Source organism: Artemia franciscana, chromosome 13 (assembly GCF_032884065.1).
Source record: "Artemia franciscana chromosome 13, ASM3288406v1, whole genome shotgun sequence".
NCBI classification, from domain to species: domain Eukaryota; kingdom Metazoa; phylum Arthropoda; class Branchiopoda; order Anostraca; family Artemiidae; genus Artemia; species Artemia franciscana.
The window spans coordinates 6904195-6923978 of NC_088875.1; the positions used below are offsets into that span (position 1 = coordinate 6904195).

The 19784-nt window shown below is 35.3% G+C and overlaps 1 protein-coding gene across 1 annotated transcript in view; it reads left to right on the plus strand.

Moving 5' to 3' along the window:
• LOC136034461 (uncharacterized) overlaps positions 1–10391 on the plus strand; it is a 39881-nt gene extending 29490 nt beyond the window's left edge. Inside the window, exon 2 of the mRNA XM_065715643.1 lies at positions 5283–10391. Within this exon, the coding sequence (XP_065571715.1) occupies positions 6923–10222 (3300 nt within the window). The 5' untranslated portion in view covers positions 5283–6922 and the 3' untranslated portion in view covers positions 10223–10391. The remainder of the gene's footprint in view (positions 1–5282) is intronic.
• The last annotated feature ends 9393 nt before the right edge of the window (positions 10392–19784 follow it).

The following is a 19784-nucleotide window of genomic DNA, read 5'->3' on the forward strand; positions in this document are numbered from 1 at the left end:
TCCAAACTGAGGCCTGAAAAAAGGTATATTTCGCGGTCGCGGTCGGTCGCGGTATATTTCGCGGTCGCGGAGAAAGTCGCGGTTGGAATACATCCGGCATGATTTAATTATGCCGTTGGCAATGGCATGGCGTCAAACATCAATGAATTTTCTAACAGCTCCGCCCCCTTGACGATTGTCAACACCTAGCATAGTAGCAGTAGTACAAATAGAAGTAGTAGTATTAGGATGCAAATATTTTCTTTGCTTAGTTCAACATCCTCACAAAAGGCCCAGTTAGTTTCAACTTCACACACGAAATTATTCCTAAGGTACCTTTTGACAACCTGCATGCAGATGCCCTGTTGTGATTCAGTTAACCTTCTCCCTTAAAATTCCCTAAAAATGTCACCTCCACACGGTTAGACATAGTTGTAATAGTAACTACAGCAATAGTATTGGTATTACTAGTTTTACTAGTAATTTTATTAGAAGTTCTCCTAAAGGCAGAAGTGGTATTAACGTGTTACCCCTTGATAAACTGTTTTTCATATACTTATTGAAATTTTCAACTCAATGCTTTTCTAACAGATCGTGGTAACGAATGAAACAGTTCGTGATAATGAACTGTTCTAAAAAACAGAATTTGGGTACCAATCTATATATATAAAAATAAGTTGTTTGTGGGTTATGTCTGTCTGTCTGTCTGTCTGTCTGTCCGCATATGACGTCTGAATTATTTCATCATATACCAATTCAAAAACGAAAGTATACAAGCTGATGTAGCTGAGTTGGTAACGCGGTATGTTCCAGGTTCTAGGTTCGAGAGGTTCCAGGTTCAAACGTTACAAAAACTACAAAAAAAAACAAAAAAAAAAAGCTAAAAAAAGTAAAAAAAAGGTAAAAAACTAAAACCTAAAAAAGAAAAAAAAACTAATAAAAATAACTAAAAAAAGGTAAAAACTACAAAACAAACCAAAAACTAAAAAAAAACTAAAAAAAGGAAAAAAACTAAAAAAAAACAAAAAACTAAAAAAGAAAAAAACTAAAAAAGGAAAAAACTGAAAAATAAAGGAGAAAAAGAAAACTAAAAAAATAAGAATAAAAAACTAAAAAAAAAGGGTAAAAACTACAAAAAAAACTAAAAAGAAAAAAGAAGAAAAAACTAAAAAATCAAAAAAAAGGTAAAAACCAAAAAAAAGGCACAGGGGGATATATAAATGACAACGGGGACACAGAGAAGTTCCGAGGTTCTAGGTCCGAGAGGTTCCAGGTTCGAATGTTGGCTTTAGCATTAATACAAAAGAAGAAAAAAATAACTAAAAAATAAAAAAAATAAAAAAAAGGTAAAAAGAAAAAAAAATAAAAACTAATAAAAAACAAAAAAACTGAAAAAGAAAAAAACTAAAAAAAGGCAAAAAACTGACAATTAAAGGAGGAAAAGAAAACTAAAAAATAAAAATAAAAAAACTAAAAAAGGGAAAAACTACAAAAAAAAACTAAAAAGAAAAAAGAAAAAAAGACGACCGGGACACTCAAAGAGAAATTAGAGACTGGGACACCGGGATACAAATGACGACTGGGACATGTGTGTCGACTGATGTCATGTTTGTGTGTCGACTGACGTCATGTTTGTGTGTTGACTGACGTCATGTTTGTCGACTATAAATGACGACTGGGACACAGGGACACAACTACAACGAAAACAGGCTTGCGGCTAAAGAACGCAAAACCGCGCAGTTAGATGAAAATCCACCTGGAAAGCGAGAGTCAAAACATATCAAAACTGAAAATGATAGCGATGATGATTGGGTTTGGGATTTGACCTGGATAAGGTCATCAATGCCTACCAGATTTAAGTTAAAAAACAAAGGTTCGGCGAAATGTACTTCATAGTGACGCTGAAAAATAAAGAAGAAAAAAAAACTGAAAAAATGTAAAAAACTAAAAAAAACTAAAAAGAAAAAACACTCAAAGAGAAATTAAAGACCGGGACACAAATGACGACCGACACAGAGGGAATATAAATGACGACCAGGAACCTCAAAGAGAAATTACAGACTGGGACACCTGGACACAAATCACGACCGGGAATATAAATGACGACCGGGACGCAGGGACACAACTACAACGGGGACACCAGGGGCACAGGCGGGATATATAATTGACGACTGAGACACAGGGATTGTTTGAATAGAAATTACAGACCGGGACACCGGGACACAAATGACGACCGGGACACTGGGGCACAGGGAATATAAATGACAACCGGGACACTCAAAGAGAAAATACAAACTGGGACACCAGGACACAAATGACGACCGGGACACAGGGAATATAAATGCTATTTATATGCACAGACAATGGGACAGCGAAGAATGTTGTATATTCGCATGTTTTACGTAGTTAAAAATATATATTTATATCTATCTCTATTCACAGGTGGGACACAGGGACACAGCTAAAATGGCGCGTAACTAATATGGCGCGTAACGAAATACGCGCGCGGGTGGGCTTGGGGGGGCGCGAAGCGCCCCACCAAGTAGGTGTTGGGGTGGCGCTTGGATAAGGTCATCAATGCCTACCAGATTTAAGTTAAAAAACAAAGGTTCGGCGATATGTACTTCATAGTGACGCTGAAAAATAAAGAAGAAAAAAAACTGAAAAAATGTAAAAAACTATATAAAACTAAAAAGAAAAAACACTCAAAGATAAATTACAGACCGGGACACAAATGACGACCGACACAGAGGGAATATAAATGACGACCAGGAACCTCAAAGAAAAATTACAGACTGGGACACCCGGACACAAATCACGACCGGGAATATAAATGACGACCGGGACGCAGGGACACAACTACAACGGGGACTTCGGGGGCACAGGCGGGATATATAATTGACGACTGAGACACAGGGATTGTTTGAATAGAAATTACAGACCGGGACACCGGGACACAAATTACGACCGGGACACTGGGACACAGGGAATATAAATGACGACCGGGACACTCAAAGAGAAAATACAAACTGGGGCACCAGGACACAAATGACGACCGGGACACAGGGAATATAAATGCTATTTATATGCAAAGACAATGGGACAGCGAAGAATGTTGTATATTCGCATGTTTTACGTAGTTAAAAATATATATTTATATCTATCTCTATTCACAGGTGGGACACAGGGACACAGCTACAATGGCTCGTAACTAATATGGCGCGTAACGACTTGCGCGCGCGGGGGGGGCTTGGGGGGGGCGCGAAGCGCCCCACCAACAAGGTGTTGGGGTGGCGCGAAGCGCCACCCCAACAGCTAGTAGTTACATAAAAAGAATTCCATTTTAATTCTGATTTTAAATATATAAGTTCCATCAAGTTTAGCCTTACCCATCAAAAGTTAGGAGCCTGATAAAATTTACCTTATTATTAAACTATTATTAAACTACTTATTATTAAACTATTAACACCCCTCAAAAGTGATAGAAGTTTCAAGCTCTTATCTACAAAGATGTGGAATTTTGTATTTTTGCCAGAAGACAGATCACAGATGCGTTTTTTTTTTTTTCCAGGAGTGATTCCATTGGCCCAGTGGTCCTAGAATGTCGCAAGAGGGCTCATTCTGGCAAATTACTATTGCTTACTATCTTACTATTGCTACTATCATTACTATTGCTACTATCTTACTATTGCTACTATCTTACTATTGCTACTATCATTACTATGCCCTAGAGGCCCTATATCCTATATTATTATTATACATAGAATACGTGCTTTATATTGCAAAGTTGCATCTTTCAAGATGTCACACTTCAAAACTGGATCCTCTGATCCATTGAAACTTTATCGGACATCCCAATCATCTATATTCTGCAAGGCTAAAACTGATAAAAAAAAGAGTTACTTTGTCTGTGACCAGTCCCAGCAATGAGCTATTTTTCTCGGCAATAGGCTGTTTGAAGGATCATCTACGCTCGATAATGGGAAATGACTGACTTGGTGATATCACTATTCTTGCCCCGAAAAAGGAGAGGCTAAGAAAATGGACTTGAAAATACTAACCGATGACTTGCTCTTGGCAGAAAAGTTGCCACTCCCTCCTTTTTATTTGTAATTGCTCAATGTTGCTCCTTTTTTTGTGTCTTCATTTAAAACAATGGAAAATGATTCTTGTCCCGCCCTTCAATTTTCGTGAATTGGTGCTATTGTACCCAGGAGGAACCACTTTACCATTATAAACATATACATAAGCAATATGCAACCTTGTTAGTAATAGTTTATCAGCTGCATTTTTACTGAACTTTTCAATTATTGGTAAAAAATAGTAACGTCTAAATTTAGATCAAATATCTTTGGGTGTCACAAGGAGCTAGCAGAAAGGTGATGGGAATAGGAGGGGGTCTGGTGTCCCTCCAATCGCTTTTGAAACTAAAAAAGGAGGGCTCTTAATTTAAATTATAACGGCCCATTTTTTTTCTTCTTGATATTGAAAAGATAGCTTAATGACAATGTGTGACTGCACACATTGTATTTTAGTTTTGATCATACTGCTAAGCTTGGCAATTACTAAATAGTAATTGCCAAGCCAAAGCCTTCAAAATTTTCAGTTTAAAGCCCTTAGCTGTTCCTGAAACATTTATGATACACCATTTTGACAAATTGACAGCACCTAATGCCTTTTCATTTATCTCTCTACTAAATATGGAAAGCTCGTAAGTCCAATTGGAGCTTTTAGTTCAAAAGCATTTCCTTTATCTAGATTAGAAACTATATTTTTTATTCTTAGCCATTTTCACTCATAATAAAATTGGGATTCCTCTTGCCCCATCCTCCCTTCTTCTTTTTTCCAACTATACCTTAAAGTTCCAACTCCACCCCTCAAGTCCTTCCAAAAATATTTCAGACTTGGATATTCATTGAGCTAGATGTAATTAGTATCGTCCAATTCATGCCTCTTTGGTCCCCTAGTCAGAATGTTTGACGTGACCCCTCCTCAATCTACAACACCCCCTGAAACTTTCAAATAGATTTAGCTGTTGCCAAGCTATTGTGAATAATTTGAAAATTTGGTACATATATTGTATTATAATTTATTTGGGTATGCATATCATTTCCAGAATACCCTCTTGGGAAGCCCTGGGAAGCCATTAGGTTGTTGTCTATGATTACAAATACTACTTCCCATCTTTTCAAAGCTTCCCTCTTTATAACTTACCAAAACGTATCAATTTCCTTAAATCATCCTTTCTGACTTCTTCTGACCCAATACGTGACATAACCCCTAAATAATTTCTTTTATTACAGGTAAAACGACCAAGGCGACAGCAGCAGTTATACCTTTACAACAATTCTTCAACAACATTCGCAGTGAAAAAGTTTTTCAAATATCTTTTATTAAAATCTTCGTGCACAAGAAAATCTGGAACTTTTAAAGTAAGCTTAGACGATGCCTCTATGAGCCAATCACTTTTATTTTCAAGCTGTAATAATGACAGTTGGATATTCCAATTAGATAACTACTTTGACGGTGTTTTAAAGGTAAAAAGTCTCTATCCAAAGGAAATTTTGGTTCAAAAAATTGGAATGGGTAATGTGACGAAAGATAAAACGCTTGGAAAGCTCCATGAGAATGGTAAAGCCAGGCTAGAAGAGTTAGGCAGATTTTCAAAACAACAAGTGCTTGTTGCTATTCTGGGTCTCCGAGGATCCGGAAAATCCACTATCGTTTCCTTGTTATCTGGCAACGATGAAATGTTTCGCCAGGGAAGAAGAAGTACAAGGACAACAACGTTGGGAATTGATATATCACCAGTAATCCGAACCGATGAGTATATTCCAGCAGTGAATTATGCATTACAAAACAACTTTACTGATAATAGCATACCTTTTCCATTGGTATTCACTGATAGTGAAGGAATGGGGGTAAGAGGTGACAGCATTGACTTTGTTTCAACAATTCCCCCTTTACTATTTTCAAATGTTATTATGTGGGTAACGACTGACTCCTTACGTTCAGATGAAGAGCTAAACAAATTAGATCGCTATCTCAACTTAGCAAATAGAATCCAAGATGATAGTGGATCTCTTTGTACTGACTTCAAGGGTGGGAGATTGATTGTAGTTGTGAATAAAATGCAGGGTAATGAAAGTGACGAAGAACTTACTGACGAACTCTTAGAAGAAGAATTTGAATCTGAATCCGAGTCTGCGACAAAAAGAGATTCTATACGGAAGAAATTAAAGAATTGTTTTAAGACTGTTCAAGTCATCGGATTTCCTTATTTGTCTTTACCGGAAGAAGAGGAGTATTTGAAATATGTAAATATAAGAGGAAAGGGATCAGGTCGTTTCAGACAAAGTCTAACTAAATTAATTTCCATGATTTTAAATGAGCAAAATGAAGTTAAAATATTAGCTGGAACAATTATTACACCAAACGTTTTGACCAATCTGTATGAAATCGTACTCGAAAAGATAAATACAGAAGCTGAGTTCCTTGATAATGACTTATTAGACGCATTGTTTACTTTTAATATAAAACAAAATTTGACCAAGCATGAAGTACTTATCCATAAATATCTTACTGAAATTGAAAGAAGCAAGAAGAATGAAGCTCTTGTTGAAGCAGTTGGTTTTTTAATAAACGAAAACAAGAATATATTAAAAGTCCTAATGGAAGAGAGTAAAAATGAAAGGCAAAGAAGAACTGTTATGGCAGAATGGAATATAGTTGACGCTGGTTTAACTGAGACAATGGAAAAAATGGTATTTTTTAATTTCAATACCACATTAAGCGAAATCCATTCATTGCTGGCAAAACTCCTTCCAATTTGCAGGCATTTACAGCACAGGATTTGCAGCACAGGACATTTGCTGCACAATTTGCAGCACAGGAGCATTATTGTTTGGAAAGTTATTTTTCTGGTAGACTTTCTGAATCTCGAATGCTGATGAAAAAACTGCCAGAAGAAATTTCAAAAAGAGTATACAGCGTTTTAGACTCAATTGATAGAGAAAAAGAAAAAATATTCTCTATGTGTTCTGTGCAACGAATGTCATTTGCATATACTGAACGTGATGATGCAGAAGTTTTTTTTCGAGAAGGTATTGACATCATTAAGCCGGTGACCTCAAAAAAGGATTTGAATGGAGCACTTGAAACTTTTGCAAACCTTAGAACAAAAATTATGAAAAGAAAGCAGTTTGGTTTCCCTGCATTAATTTCCCCATGCAATATGAGCCACCCTTCACAAAAAGGCCACAAAATGATTGAACACATAGAATCATCGTTCGGTAGTAGCTTAGAGAGGCTAAAACATAGCATGGAATTTCCAGTACGAACAAACCAACTAGAAACTGAATTTGAATTTAGCAGCGTATTTCCGAAGAACATTTCCAATGGCGAAACAACAAGAATATTTGACCATCTATGTGACTTACCATTAATTTTATCAACACTACCCCTTCATATCAAGGAACTTAAGTTGATTTGCTACCGCTTGAAAGCATATGGCTATTCTAGTACCTCACTCAGGATGCTTTCAATTGAAGTCGGCTATCTGGATATCCATAATATGGGATCTACTGTCTATTTAACAAAGCCGCTTGCCCCTCCAAAGTCAAAACCTGGAAAATTGGGGAAAATCGGTTGTTCTGGAGGAGTTGTTTTAGTAAAGGTACATTTTGAAGTTAGTGGTGGTGTATTAAATATTGAAGCAAATGGAGGAGATGGCGGTGAAGGAGGAGATGGTACTGCTGGTTCCAAGGGAGCAAACGGTTTATATTATCCTGCTTTTTCTGTTTACTTTGGTTCAAATTTTTTTGGCAAGCGTTACTATGATGGTTTATTGAATTCCGAGTTAAAAGTAGCACATGAAGATAAACAGCAAGTGGACATCAATAATGCTAAAATGTGGATTTGCTACATACCTTTGGTTGTTAACAATCTGGCATGTGCGAGTCCGGAATTTAGGGAAATGCTAGAAGTGGTCGAGGTGACATATCGTAACCGAATAATATTTGACACAAACTTTGAATACTTTAATAGGGCAGGGCCTGGCAGTAAAGGTGCTCGTGGTAATCCTGGTCAAACTGGAGGCAATGGAGGTGATCCTGGAAAGCTACAGCTAGATGTTCCTGTCACCTTTAGGAAGCATTTTACTTTGTTAGCTCTAGGTGGTAAGGCAGGCAAAGGTGGTAAAGGCGGTCCTGGAGGTCCTGGAGGCAGAGGCGGAATGACTGAAGTTTTTGAGGTAAAATATGTTCGAGTTTGGGAGCAAAATGAAAAATTCATCTATAGAACTAAAGAACATTATAAATCAGGTGAAGTTCAGAACATTAAAGTTAGCGGAGGAAAAATGATAAGTAGCAGTTATTATTTTCCTCGTGGCTATGAGGGAAGAGAAATTGAAAGGAAAAAGGATGGTGAAATTGGAGAAATAGGGGAGAATGGAAAAGACGGGATTGAAAATAAAACTCCTAGTCAAACGGAATTTTCGCCGATTACTGAAAGTACCCTTTTTTCTATATGTAAAGAAATGTATTCCTTTAGTTTAAAAGCAAAAGAAGAAGGAAGACACAGAGGCGAAAGATCGATCCAAAATATTATCACTTTTATTGAAAATATGTTAGATAATGCTTCCAAGCAGAAGAACTTGTTTTCTAATTTAAAAAGTAAATACTCAAATAATCTTTTGGATATGGAAGTGAATTTAGCAGAGGAATTTATGCAAACTACTAAAAATATTCATGATGCTTTGAGAGTAGATTTGAGGAAATACAAGAACATTTTAATTTCAGTTCAAGACCAGATAAGTCAATTCGATGCCGGGAGCCTGACACATATCGCAGACAAATTCAGAGGTAAACTTTTAAAAGAGTCGCAAAGTCATCTAGAACAAGGTAATGAACAGATAAAAAAACAACAATCCTATTTTGACGCTGTTCATATTATAACTAATATTGTGAATATTGCTTTACCAGTATTTGGTATTGGCTATAAGAATCAAGAGGGAGCTAAAACTGGATTTAAAAAACTTCTTAATTCCACTCATAAGTTTATTTTTGATGAAATAAGGCCATATTCAAAGAATCTTGATTTAGCATTTGAAGATTATTTCTTATTTATTGAAGAAAATTATAACAAAACAAAAGAACTAAGCAATAAGATCAAAACTTTTGTCAATAACATTAGTAAAGATGAGATAAGAAATCAAATGAACCTTGGCGTTCAAGTTTTTGATTTGATGAAAGATTATAATCCTAACACATTTGTAACTAGTGATATCAACAGTAGATTGAAACGTCTTGAAGCTCGAAAGGTAATTTCTCGCCTAAAGTCAGTTGTTTTCCAAGCTTCTAGCCAGCTTGGAGCCCAAAACATACCAGAACTAGATTCATTGATAAAACTTATCGATATGAAAGTAGACTTTCCAGAAAAAGTGGCTGAAGTAACATCTGCGACTTCTGATTTACAATTGACTATTGACAGAGTGAAACAACGTAAGAAAATGCTGCGCAAACATTTTGAAGCCAAAGTGGACCATTTGACATCCATTTATGACTCATCTGACTCTATTAACACTAATGCAATGCTAATTCTTTTTTCGATAGGAAAACAACTTTACTCCGGTTTGTCTAGCCTCATAAATACAGCAGCGCATGCGCGACAGAGCACTGAGTTCCTTTCAAAGATTCCACCCATTTCACCTCTATCATCTCCAGATAAATTTAGAAGAGTCCTGAACATTTTGAAGAATGAGCTGAATACGGTAAAAAATATGCATGATGGGGAAATTACAGTTGTTTTGAATGAAATGGATTTTCCTTATGAGTTTGAACTCCTCAGAACAAAGCGACATGCAGTGTTTCCTGTTTTTGACAAGAAAAAAGGGGATTTTTGGATTGAAAGTGTTAAAGCCATATTGAATAATATTTCAAGTGAAGGGATGTACTATATGACTTCCATAGAGCATAGTGGCTCTGTACTTTTTGATCTTGGTGATGATTTAAAGCTTGAACCTGCTGTTTTTGAAAGTGTGTATTCAGTTCCAGGACCTGAATGGATATTTAGCCCTGTATCTGTGTACAATAATATTGAACTTATTAACTATCCCTTTTCATCTTACTATAAAATTAGTATCCCAGAAAATCATACATCTGTTAATATTGTGAGCAACATCAATTTAAATATGTCGTCATTTTGTCAGATAGAATTAATATTCAAAGTATGGTACAAGAACTGAAATAGTTTCTTTTATTTGTCACAATAATGTGTTCAGAAAAGTACTTTTTTTGTTTGTGATCACTGCTGCAGAAGCTTTCGTTAAAATATTTTTTTTTCAGGATTGTGCCTATTTCATTCAATAAAATATCTACAATACCTTGTAGATGGCTCGGATGGATTGTTTTAATACTTTTAGGTTTCTTAGACGATTATGGGAATCTGCTTCTTAGAAGAAGATTCTGTAGGTTCCTGGACCAAGGAGAACTAAATATAGAAGACAATTTTTGTTTCAGGGCAAGGGAACTCATAAATGGGACTGAAAATTGTCAAATCAACATTTTTATTTGATTGGCAAGGGACTTGTATTTGGAAGTAGGCCCACTTTGGTCATGACAAGGTTTTAAGTTCAAACAATCGAAAAAAACACTGGTTCACTAAGAACAAATCGAATATCTTGGAGCTTATGTCTCCAACTCCTTGGGTAAAAAGTACCCCAATGCACAAAGCAACTTGAAAAAAGTTATCCATCCCAAAAATGCTCATAAATTTACACAATTGCATGTTTCTGGGCGCTCAAGCACAACGAAGGCATGATTTAATTATGCCGTCGGCAATGGCATGGCGTCAACCATCAATGAATTTTCTAACAGCTCCGCCCCCTTGACGATTGTCAACACCTAGCATAGTAGCAGTAGTACAAATAGAAGTAGTAGTATTAGGATGCAAATATTTTCTTTGCTTAGTTCAACATCCCCACAAAAGGCCCAGTTAGTTTCAACTTCACACACGAAATTATTCCTAAGGTACCTTTTGACAACCTGCATGCAGATGCCCTGTTGTGATTCAGTTAACCTTCTCCCTTAAAATTCCCTAAAAATGTCACCTCCACACCGTTAGACACAGTTGTAATAGTAACTACAGCAATAGTATTGGTATTACTAGTTTTACTATTAATTTTATTAGAAGTTCTCCTATAGGCAGAAGTGTTTTTAACGTGTTACCCCTTGATAAATTGTTTTTCATATACTTATTGAAATTTTCAACTCAATGCTTTTCTAACAGATCGTGGTAACGAATCAAACAGTTCGTGATAACGAACTGTTCTAAAAAACAGAATTTGGGTACCAATAGTTACATAAAAAGAATCCCATTTTAATTCTGATTTTAAATATATAAGTTCCATCAAGTTTAGCCTTACCCATCAAAAGTTAGGAGCCTGAGAAAATTTACCTTATTATTAAACTAGGAGAAAACACCCCTCAAAAGTGATAGAATCTTAACGAAAATCTCACCGTCAGATTCAGCGTATCAGAGAACCTCACTGTAGAAGTTTCAAGCTCTTATCTACAATATTTTTGCCAGAAGACAGATCACAGATGCGTTTTTTTTTGTTTTTTTTCAGGAGTGATTCCATTGGCCCAGTGGTCCTAGAATGTCGCGAGAGGGCTCATTCTGGCGAAAATTAAAAGTTCTAGTGCCCTTTTAGGTGACCAAAAATTCGAGGGCCCCTAGCCCCTCTTCCACGCTCACTTCTTTCCCAAAGTCACCGGATCAAAATTCTGAGATAGCCATTTTATTCAGCATAGTCGAAAAACCTAATAAATATGTCTTTGGGGACGTTTAAATTTATGTGGGGACGGTTACACATAAATATGTCTTTTGGGGGACGTTTACATATAGTAATGGTTATTGGGAAGTGTACAGACGTTTTCAGGGGGACTTTTTGGTTGGGGTGTTGAGGGAAGAGGGCTATAGGGGAGGGGGACTTTCTATTGAAAAATTTGTCATGGGGGAAGATAAATTCCATGCAGGGGGCGCAGAATTTCCAAGTATATAAAAAAATGAAAAAATAAATATGAAAAAGTTTTTTCAACTGAAAGTAAGGAGCAGCATTAAGACTTAAGACGAAAATAAATTATTTCGCATGTGAGGGGTTCACTTCCTCCTAATACCACGATTTTTACGCTAAAGTATTTTTAGTAATTTCAGCTATTTATTCTACGGCCTTTGCGATTCAGGGGTCATTCTTTAGGAACTGTGAAAAAATTTAAGCTTTAGCGTAAGGAGCGAGGTATTGACGAGGGGGTGAACCCCTTCATATACGTAGCAAAAATTTACGAATATAGAAGTTCGTTGCGTAAGTTAATTTGTAAGTTACGTATATCTATACTAATAAAAACGTTCGTAAAAAACTAAAAGTTCTAGTTGCCTTTTTAAGTAACCAAAAAATTGGAGAGAAACTAGGCTTCCTCCCTCACTCCTTTTTTCTCGAAATTGTCCGATCAAAACAATGAGAAAGTTATTTAGCCACAAAAACAAATTAATACGCAAATTTCGTCTTAATTATTCATGTGGGTAGAGCCAAAATAAAAACATGCATTAATTCAAAAACGTTCAGAAATTAAATAAAAAAGCAAGTTTTATTTAACTAAAAGTAAGGAGGGACATTAAAACTTAAAATGAACAGATAATCTCTGTGTATGAAAGGGGCTGTTCCCTCCTCAACACCCCGCTCTTTACGTTAAGTTTCTTACTGTTTTAAAAAGTAGAGTTGAGAAAAAGAGTCAAACTTTAGCGTAAAGAATGGAGCACTTAGGAGGGAACAGCCCCTTTCAAATACGGAGTTATTTCTGTTCGTTTTAAATTTTAATCTCGCTTTTTTCATTTAATTGTAGTAAGGAGCGACACGGCTCAATAGTAACGAAAACTCTAAAAACCGGAATTTTACTACCAATAGTTAAATAAGAAAATCGTATTTTCATGTTGATTTTAAATATATAAGTTTCATCAAGTTTAGTTACCCATCAAAAGTTACAGCCTGAGAAAATTTGCCTTGTTCTAGAAAATAGGGAGAAACACCCCTTAAAAGTTATAGAATCTTGACGAAAATCACACCATGAGATTCAGCGGATCAGAGAACCCAACAGTAAAAGTTTCAAGATCCTATCTACAAAAATGTGGAATTTCGTATGTTTTTTTTTTCCACAAGACAGATCACGGATGCGTGTTTATTGTTTTTTGTTGTTTTTTTCCCCAGGGGTGATCGTATCGGTCCAATGATCCTAAAATGTCATGAGAGGGCTCATTTATAACGGAAATAAGTTGTAGTGCCCTTTTTAAGTGACCAAAAATTGGAGGGCACCTAGCCCCCCCCCACGCATTTTTTTTTTACTAAAGTCATCGTATAAAAATTTTGAGAGCTTTTAATTTTTTTTACGAACTTTTTTATTAGTAATAATATACGTAACTTACGAATTAACTTATGTAACGAAATTCTATATTTGTATATTTTATTATGTATGTGAGAGGGTTCTCCCCCGTCAATACCTCGCTCTTTACACGAAAGCTTCAATTTGGTCCCAACTCTTTATGAATGACCCCTGAATCACAAAGGCCGTAGAATAAATAGTTGAAATTACTAAAAATACTTTAGCGTGAAGAGTGAGGTACAGTGGAGGAGACGAATCCCCATATATACGTAATGATTCCTGTTCGTGTTAGGTTCTAATGCTGCTCCTTACTTCCACCTGAAAAACTTTTTTTTATTTATTTTCTCATTGTTTTTTTAGATAATGCTAGAAATTCCTGTGGCCCCTCATGGAAATTTTCTTCCCTCATTATAAATTTCACCATGGAAAGATCCTCCCTTGTAACAATCTTCCCCCTACCCCCCTTTAACGTGAAAAAGTTCCCCTGAAAACGTCTGTAAACGTCCCAATAACCATTACTATATGTAAACAATGGTCTAAGTTTGTAGCCTCCAGCCCATCCCCCGGGGACTTTGGGGGCTTAAGTCGTCCAGAAAGACATAATTATTAGGTTTTTAATTAGGTTTTTAACCTAGGTGCCCTCCAGTTTTTTGGTCACTTAAAAAACGCAATAGAACTTTTAATTACCGTTAGAATGAGTCCTCTTGCAAGAATATTGGACCACTGGCTCGATACGATCACCCCTGAGGAAAAGAAAAAAAAAGAAGAAAAAAACGAATAATCACACATCCTTGATTTGCCTTCTGGGAAAAAATTCAAAATTCCACATTTTTGTAGATAGGAGCTTGAAACTTCTACAGTATGGTTCTTTGACTTTTAAATGGTGTTTTCCCCTATTTTCTAAAATAAGCCAAATAATCTCAGGCTTGTAACTTTTGACGGGTAAAACTAAACTTGATGACACTTATATATTTGGAATCAACATAAAAATGCGATTCTTCTGATGTAACTATTGGCATCGAAATTTAAATTTTTTTGAGTTTCTTTTACTATTGAGCCAGGTCGCACCTTACTACAGTTTGTTACCACCAACTATTTGATAAGATTTCTGAAAATTTTGCTAAATGTCTTCATTGAGGCCACATTTACTAAAAAATTCATTTGCCTTATACAATCTTCCATCAAACCTTGGCAGTTTGTATTTATATAATTTTATTTCTCGTAGCTGCAATGAGATCAGTAGCTTTAGAGAAAACTAGGTCTACCTCCTGCAACTGCTCAGACAGAGATTGTGGCACAAAATTTTTCCACTAGATGGGTTTTGAACACAAATTCAAATAAATGAAGTCTGATTGCACCTCTTGTGGTAGATGATTTCACCAGCCGAAGAACAGTTATGCCAATGGCTTTTGGGAATCAAAAAGTAGTTGCTAGAATGTATTCCTATTCGTGATAAAACAGTAGGTTACAGCTCTTGAAGAATGGAGAAAAATGATGCCATTATCTAAAGTTCTGAATGGAATCACCGAAGAAGCTGTAGAATCTATGAGCATGGCAGCTAATGTAAATTACATGCAGTGCAATTGCTTTAATATAGGCTTGCACACCTGAAACGTAATTGCCTATGACACTGGCTTAGTATTTTAAAAGAATAACTGAAAAAATACCCTCCCCCCTCTTGATGTTGAAGAGTAAATTTGTTTTTGTTTTTTTTTATGTTTTTCTTACAGTTTTTAAACTGTGGTCGAAATATTTGGTCTTTGATTATTGTTACCAATTCATTTTAGCTCTCTTATTCTTTTAACTATCTAAATCTGTAATTCCCTATATTGCCCTATTTTAATATTCTCGTCTTTGGTGTGTGAGATTATATATCGTCCTTCAAGATGTTTGTCGATTTGTTTAATTTTCCTTTTATATATATTTTCCTTATTTTCCTTATCCTTCTTGCAAATCCCAAAAAATAATTGTTCTGAAATTCACAATTTCAAATTGTTCTGAAATTCACAATTTCAAATTGTTCTGAAATTCAAGAAGCTAAATTTCAAACCAATTCAAGAGACAAATTCATGACATTCTAACATTCCAAATTAACATAATCAGTCATTCCGAAGCTACACTCTTTTGAAAATCCTTAGCCAAACAACTTGTTTGGCAACACTCTACGCAACAATCTTGATTTAGTGCAACACTAGACGCAACATTCTTTGAAAGGCTTACCTGAATGCCCCTCATCTTTTTAGAAAGTAAAGTTCATAATATATACCTTTTTCAACAGCATAAACTATATGTAAACAATGAACAATTTTCTTCGAGGACTGTGGGGAGGTTGACATTCCCAAAAACATAATTACAGAATCTTTCACCAATTATGAGCAAAATAGTTCTCTTAAAACTTTGATCAGATGTGTCTTGGGGAATGATAAGCTTGGGGGGATGGTTGCCCTCCAATAACTTTTGATTCTTAGAAATGGCACTAGAACTTACAACTTCTATTAAAATTAGCCCTCTCAAATCCGAAGTCTATACGACCAAGCATTCCATAAGAACCTATTATACCCCGGGGCACAATGTACAATCCTTCTCTCTGGACTCTGGGGGTCGGCACCACCCTAAAGACATTTTTATTATGCTCTTGAACTATTGTGAACAAAATAGATTTACAACCCTTGTACTTAGGGGTGTGGAGAGGGAATTTTATCTTCAAAGATATGATTTCTGGACATTTCAACTATGCTGAACAAAATAAATACCACCAGATTTTGATTGAATATGTTTGGTGAAATGGTGGACAAGACAGGGGCTGGTTGCCATTTAATCACTTTCGACTCTTAATAAGGGCACTTGTCCCCTAAATTGAACCCAATCGAATGAACCCTTTTCGAATTTTCTACGACAACTGCTTCTACACTAAGTACCTTGGTCTAAAAATACATAAGAAATTATACATTGTGCCCACATCGCTCTTTACTTAGGTAGCGCTATTGCGCTGCCTATGATTAATTATAATGATGTTTGATGACCAAACTAAGAAAAATATCGATTCTGTTCAATAATGTCCGTCCAATACTCCGGCATTGCACTTTAAACAAATTTCACATTTAAACGAAAAATATTTTCCCACTAAAGTAAAGGAGCAACATCAAAACTTGTAACGAGTTGAAATTATTCTGTATATAAGCTGGACTGCTCCCTGTTCAATTATTTTTTCCCACACTGCTCCCTGCTCAATTATTTTTTCCCATGGAGAATTTTCCCTGGTGATAGTTTCTCCATGGAAAATTTCTCCCGTAGAAAATCCCCCCCCCCCTCCTCATTTAAAAAAAACAAGAGAATTCCATCCCCGCTGAAACTTCTCTCGGACAATTCTTCCGCAGCATCTCCAAGCGTAAAATAGGGTCTCCAACCAGAAAATAAAATTTCCCTTGGAAAGTTCAACCCCAGATTCTTCTATCTCAATGAAAAATTCTCCCCTTGATCCATCCCGCGAATGAAAACATTGGAATGAGAAAATCTATCCCCGGAAATATGTACGTAAGCTTCCCAATAACAAATGTTATATATGAACAATGGGCAAATTTTATAACTTAAAATCCTTCTTCCGGATGCTCTTAGGAGGGGGGGGGGTATATCATCCATAAAGACATAGTTATTGGACCTTTCAACTATAGAAAACAAAATAGCAATCTCAAAATTTTGATCAAACGATTTTGGAAGAAATGAGGCAGGGGGGCTAGTATCCCTCCAAGTTTGGTCACTTAAAAAGGGCCCAAGAGCTTTTGACTTCCTTTAAAAAGAACCCTCCTCCAATCTTTTTAAAAATTGGGTCGATATGATCACCTCTTAGAAGAACATAGGAAAAATAATATTGGTAATCATATGGTAAACAGTGATCTTTCTACTGGTAAGAAATACAAAATTTTACATTATTAAGAAGGGGAGCTTGAAAACTTAACAGTAGAAGTATCTGATTTCTATTTAGATTTAGATTCATTTATTCAAAAATTCATATTCATCAAAATCTTCAACTTGCCCAAATGGAGAGACAAGCTCGACTACTGGGCAAGAAATATAAACAAAAATTAACGATTCTCGATTGATAGAAAACAAACAAAAAATAAACCACTTTTTCATCAATAAAAAAAACAGTATCTTTAATGAGAATATTTCAGGTGGAGTAAGTGGAGTGAGGCCAAAATAAAATATAAAATAAAAAATTTTTACCAACCGTTCTTGGAAGCAGATTCCATTATATAACTTTTTAATCGTCTCTTGAAAGATCCTTTTGGTAACTCAACAAATTTATTTAATGAATATTTGTTGGCTATTGATGGGATCATATACCGGATGTTGAAACGGGATCTTTCATTTTTCAACAGAGGTAGTTTATACGGGTTAACACATCTAGTTATCAGTGAATTTTGATGTTTGGACAGTAAATTCTGGTCAAAAAAGAAATTATGTACATGTTGAATCTTAAAAAACCAACTAGATAATAGGAGATGAGATTTCTGTGTAAGAGTCATTATATCTAGAAACAGGTAAGAAGTACGTGTTTCAGAGTGGATATCTGTACTCCTCGGGTGTTGTAAAAACTTATCTAGAATTCGAATAGCTTTGTTTTGCAGGGTTTGTAGTGGTTTAATATGTGATTTAAAAGTCAGCAAAAATATAGCTGAGTAATGTTGGAGGTGTGCATCAATTAGGCAAAAATATAGGATTCTTAGAACCTTGTATGAGAATAAAAATTTTAGTCGGTGGAGCAAACCTATATTTTTTGATAATTTTAGTCTCAACAACGAAATATGTGTTTTAAAATTCATGGTAGGGTCAAAAATGATACCTAAATATGTTGCTGTGTATACTCTTTTGATTTCATGAATAGTATCAATGGTAATTTTATTCAGAGAAATATTTTTCAACTTTTGATTTGATCTTCCATAAATAATAAATTCTGTTTTAACAAAACTAGGGACAAGTTCGTTAATTTGGAACCAATTTGTGATGGATTTTGCAACTTCAATCAGTTTTTCTTTCAGTGCATCTAATGTTGGTGCTTTTAAACTTGCTGCAGTATCATCCGCAAACATAATTGTTAATGCATTTTCAGGAGTAGATTCAGGGAGATCATTTATATATATTAAAAATAATAGAGGTCCTAAAATTGAACCTTGCGGTACACCGATATTATTATTCGATGTCTCAGACGAATACTCACCATCAATATCTACCACAAACCTTCGATAGTGTAAATATGATTTGATTAATTTTACTCCCGTATTTTCAAGTTTTTTAAATAGAATTTCGTGATTTAAAGTGTCGAAAGCTTTCTTAATATCAAAAAACAATGTAGCTGCTAAACAATCATCATCTAAAGCATCATTAATAAAAATATGTGTTGCGGCGACGGCATCTTCTGTCGATCTATCTTTTAAAAAACCAAACTGCAACTTCGAAAAAAAATTTATCTTTTCCAGAAATGATGTAAGTCTATACTTCATTATTTTTTCAAAAACTTTAGCCAGTGGGGAAAGGAGTGCAATTGGACGGTAATTATTGGGATCTTGAGTCTCACCTTTTTTAAATATAGGGATTATTTTAGTCCTTTTCAGAAGATCAGGGAAGACACCATTTTTTATGCTCGTATTTATAACATGTGCAAGAAGTTCATATATTACTCCTGATATTTTCTTTAAAAGATTTGTCGATATATCATCTACAGAAGCCTATAAATTGTAGCATATACAATGATTTATCTTCGTTTTGGGGCAAAAATCGAGTATAATCTGATGACTGATCCAAAAGATCTCTAACCAATTCTTCACCAATTTTACTGAAATGCTTAGCAAATAATTCTGCGATATTCTTTTTTTCAGTTGATTCATTAGTGTCATTTCCATTATTAAGAAAAGTCGGTATTGTTCTTGGTTTATTTTTATTTAATTTATCACGCAAGATTTCCCACATTTTCTGCTGGGACGCAGCTGAAGATATTTCCTTCTCATAATAATTTCTTTCACTTTCTCTCAAAGTTCTAGTCAGAGTATTTTTGTACAGTTTGAATTTCTGGATGTTTTCATCAGACGGATAGTTGCATTTAAATTTGTATAGTCTATTTTTTTCAGTAATACATTTTAACAGTCTCGGGGATATCCATGGTTTTTGTGACATTGACTTGGGTGTTTTCCTTTTAACTTTCGGACATATATCATTATAAACATCATTAAATGATTTATAAAACATTTCCAATGCCTTATTTGCATCCTCAGTACTGACTACTTCCTTCCAATCTACATCTCCTAGCTTAATAATTAAACGCGCAATTGATTCATCATTTATTATACGACCTGTTTTTTCATTACGTTTATTTTT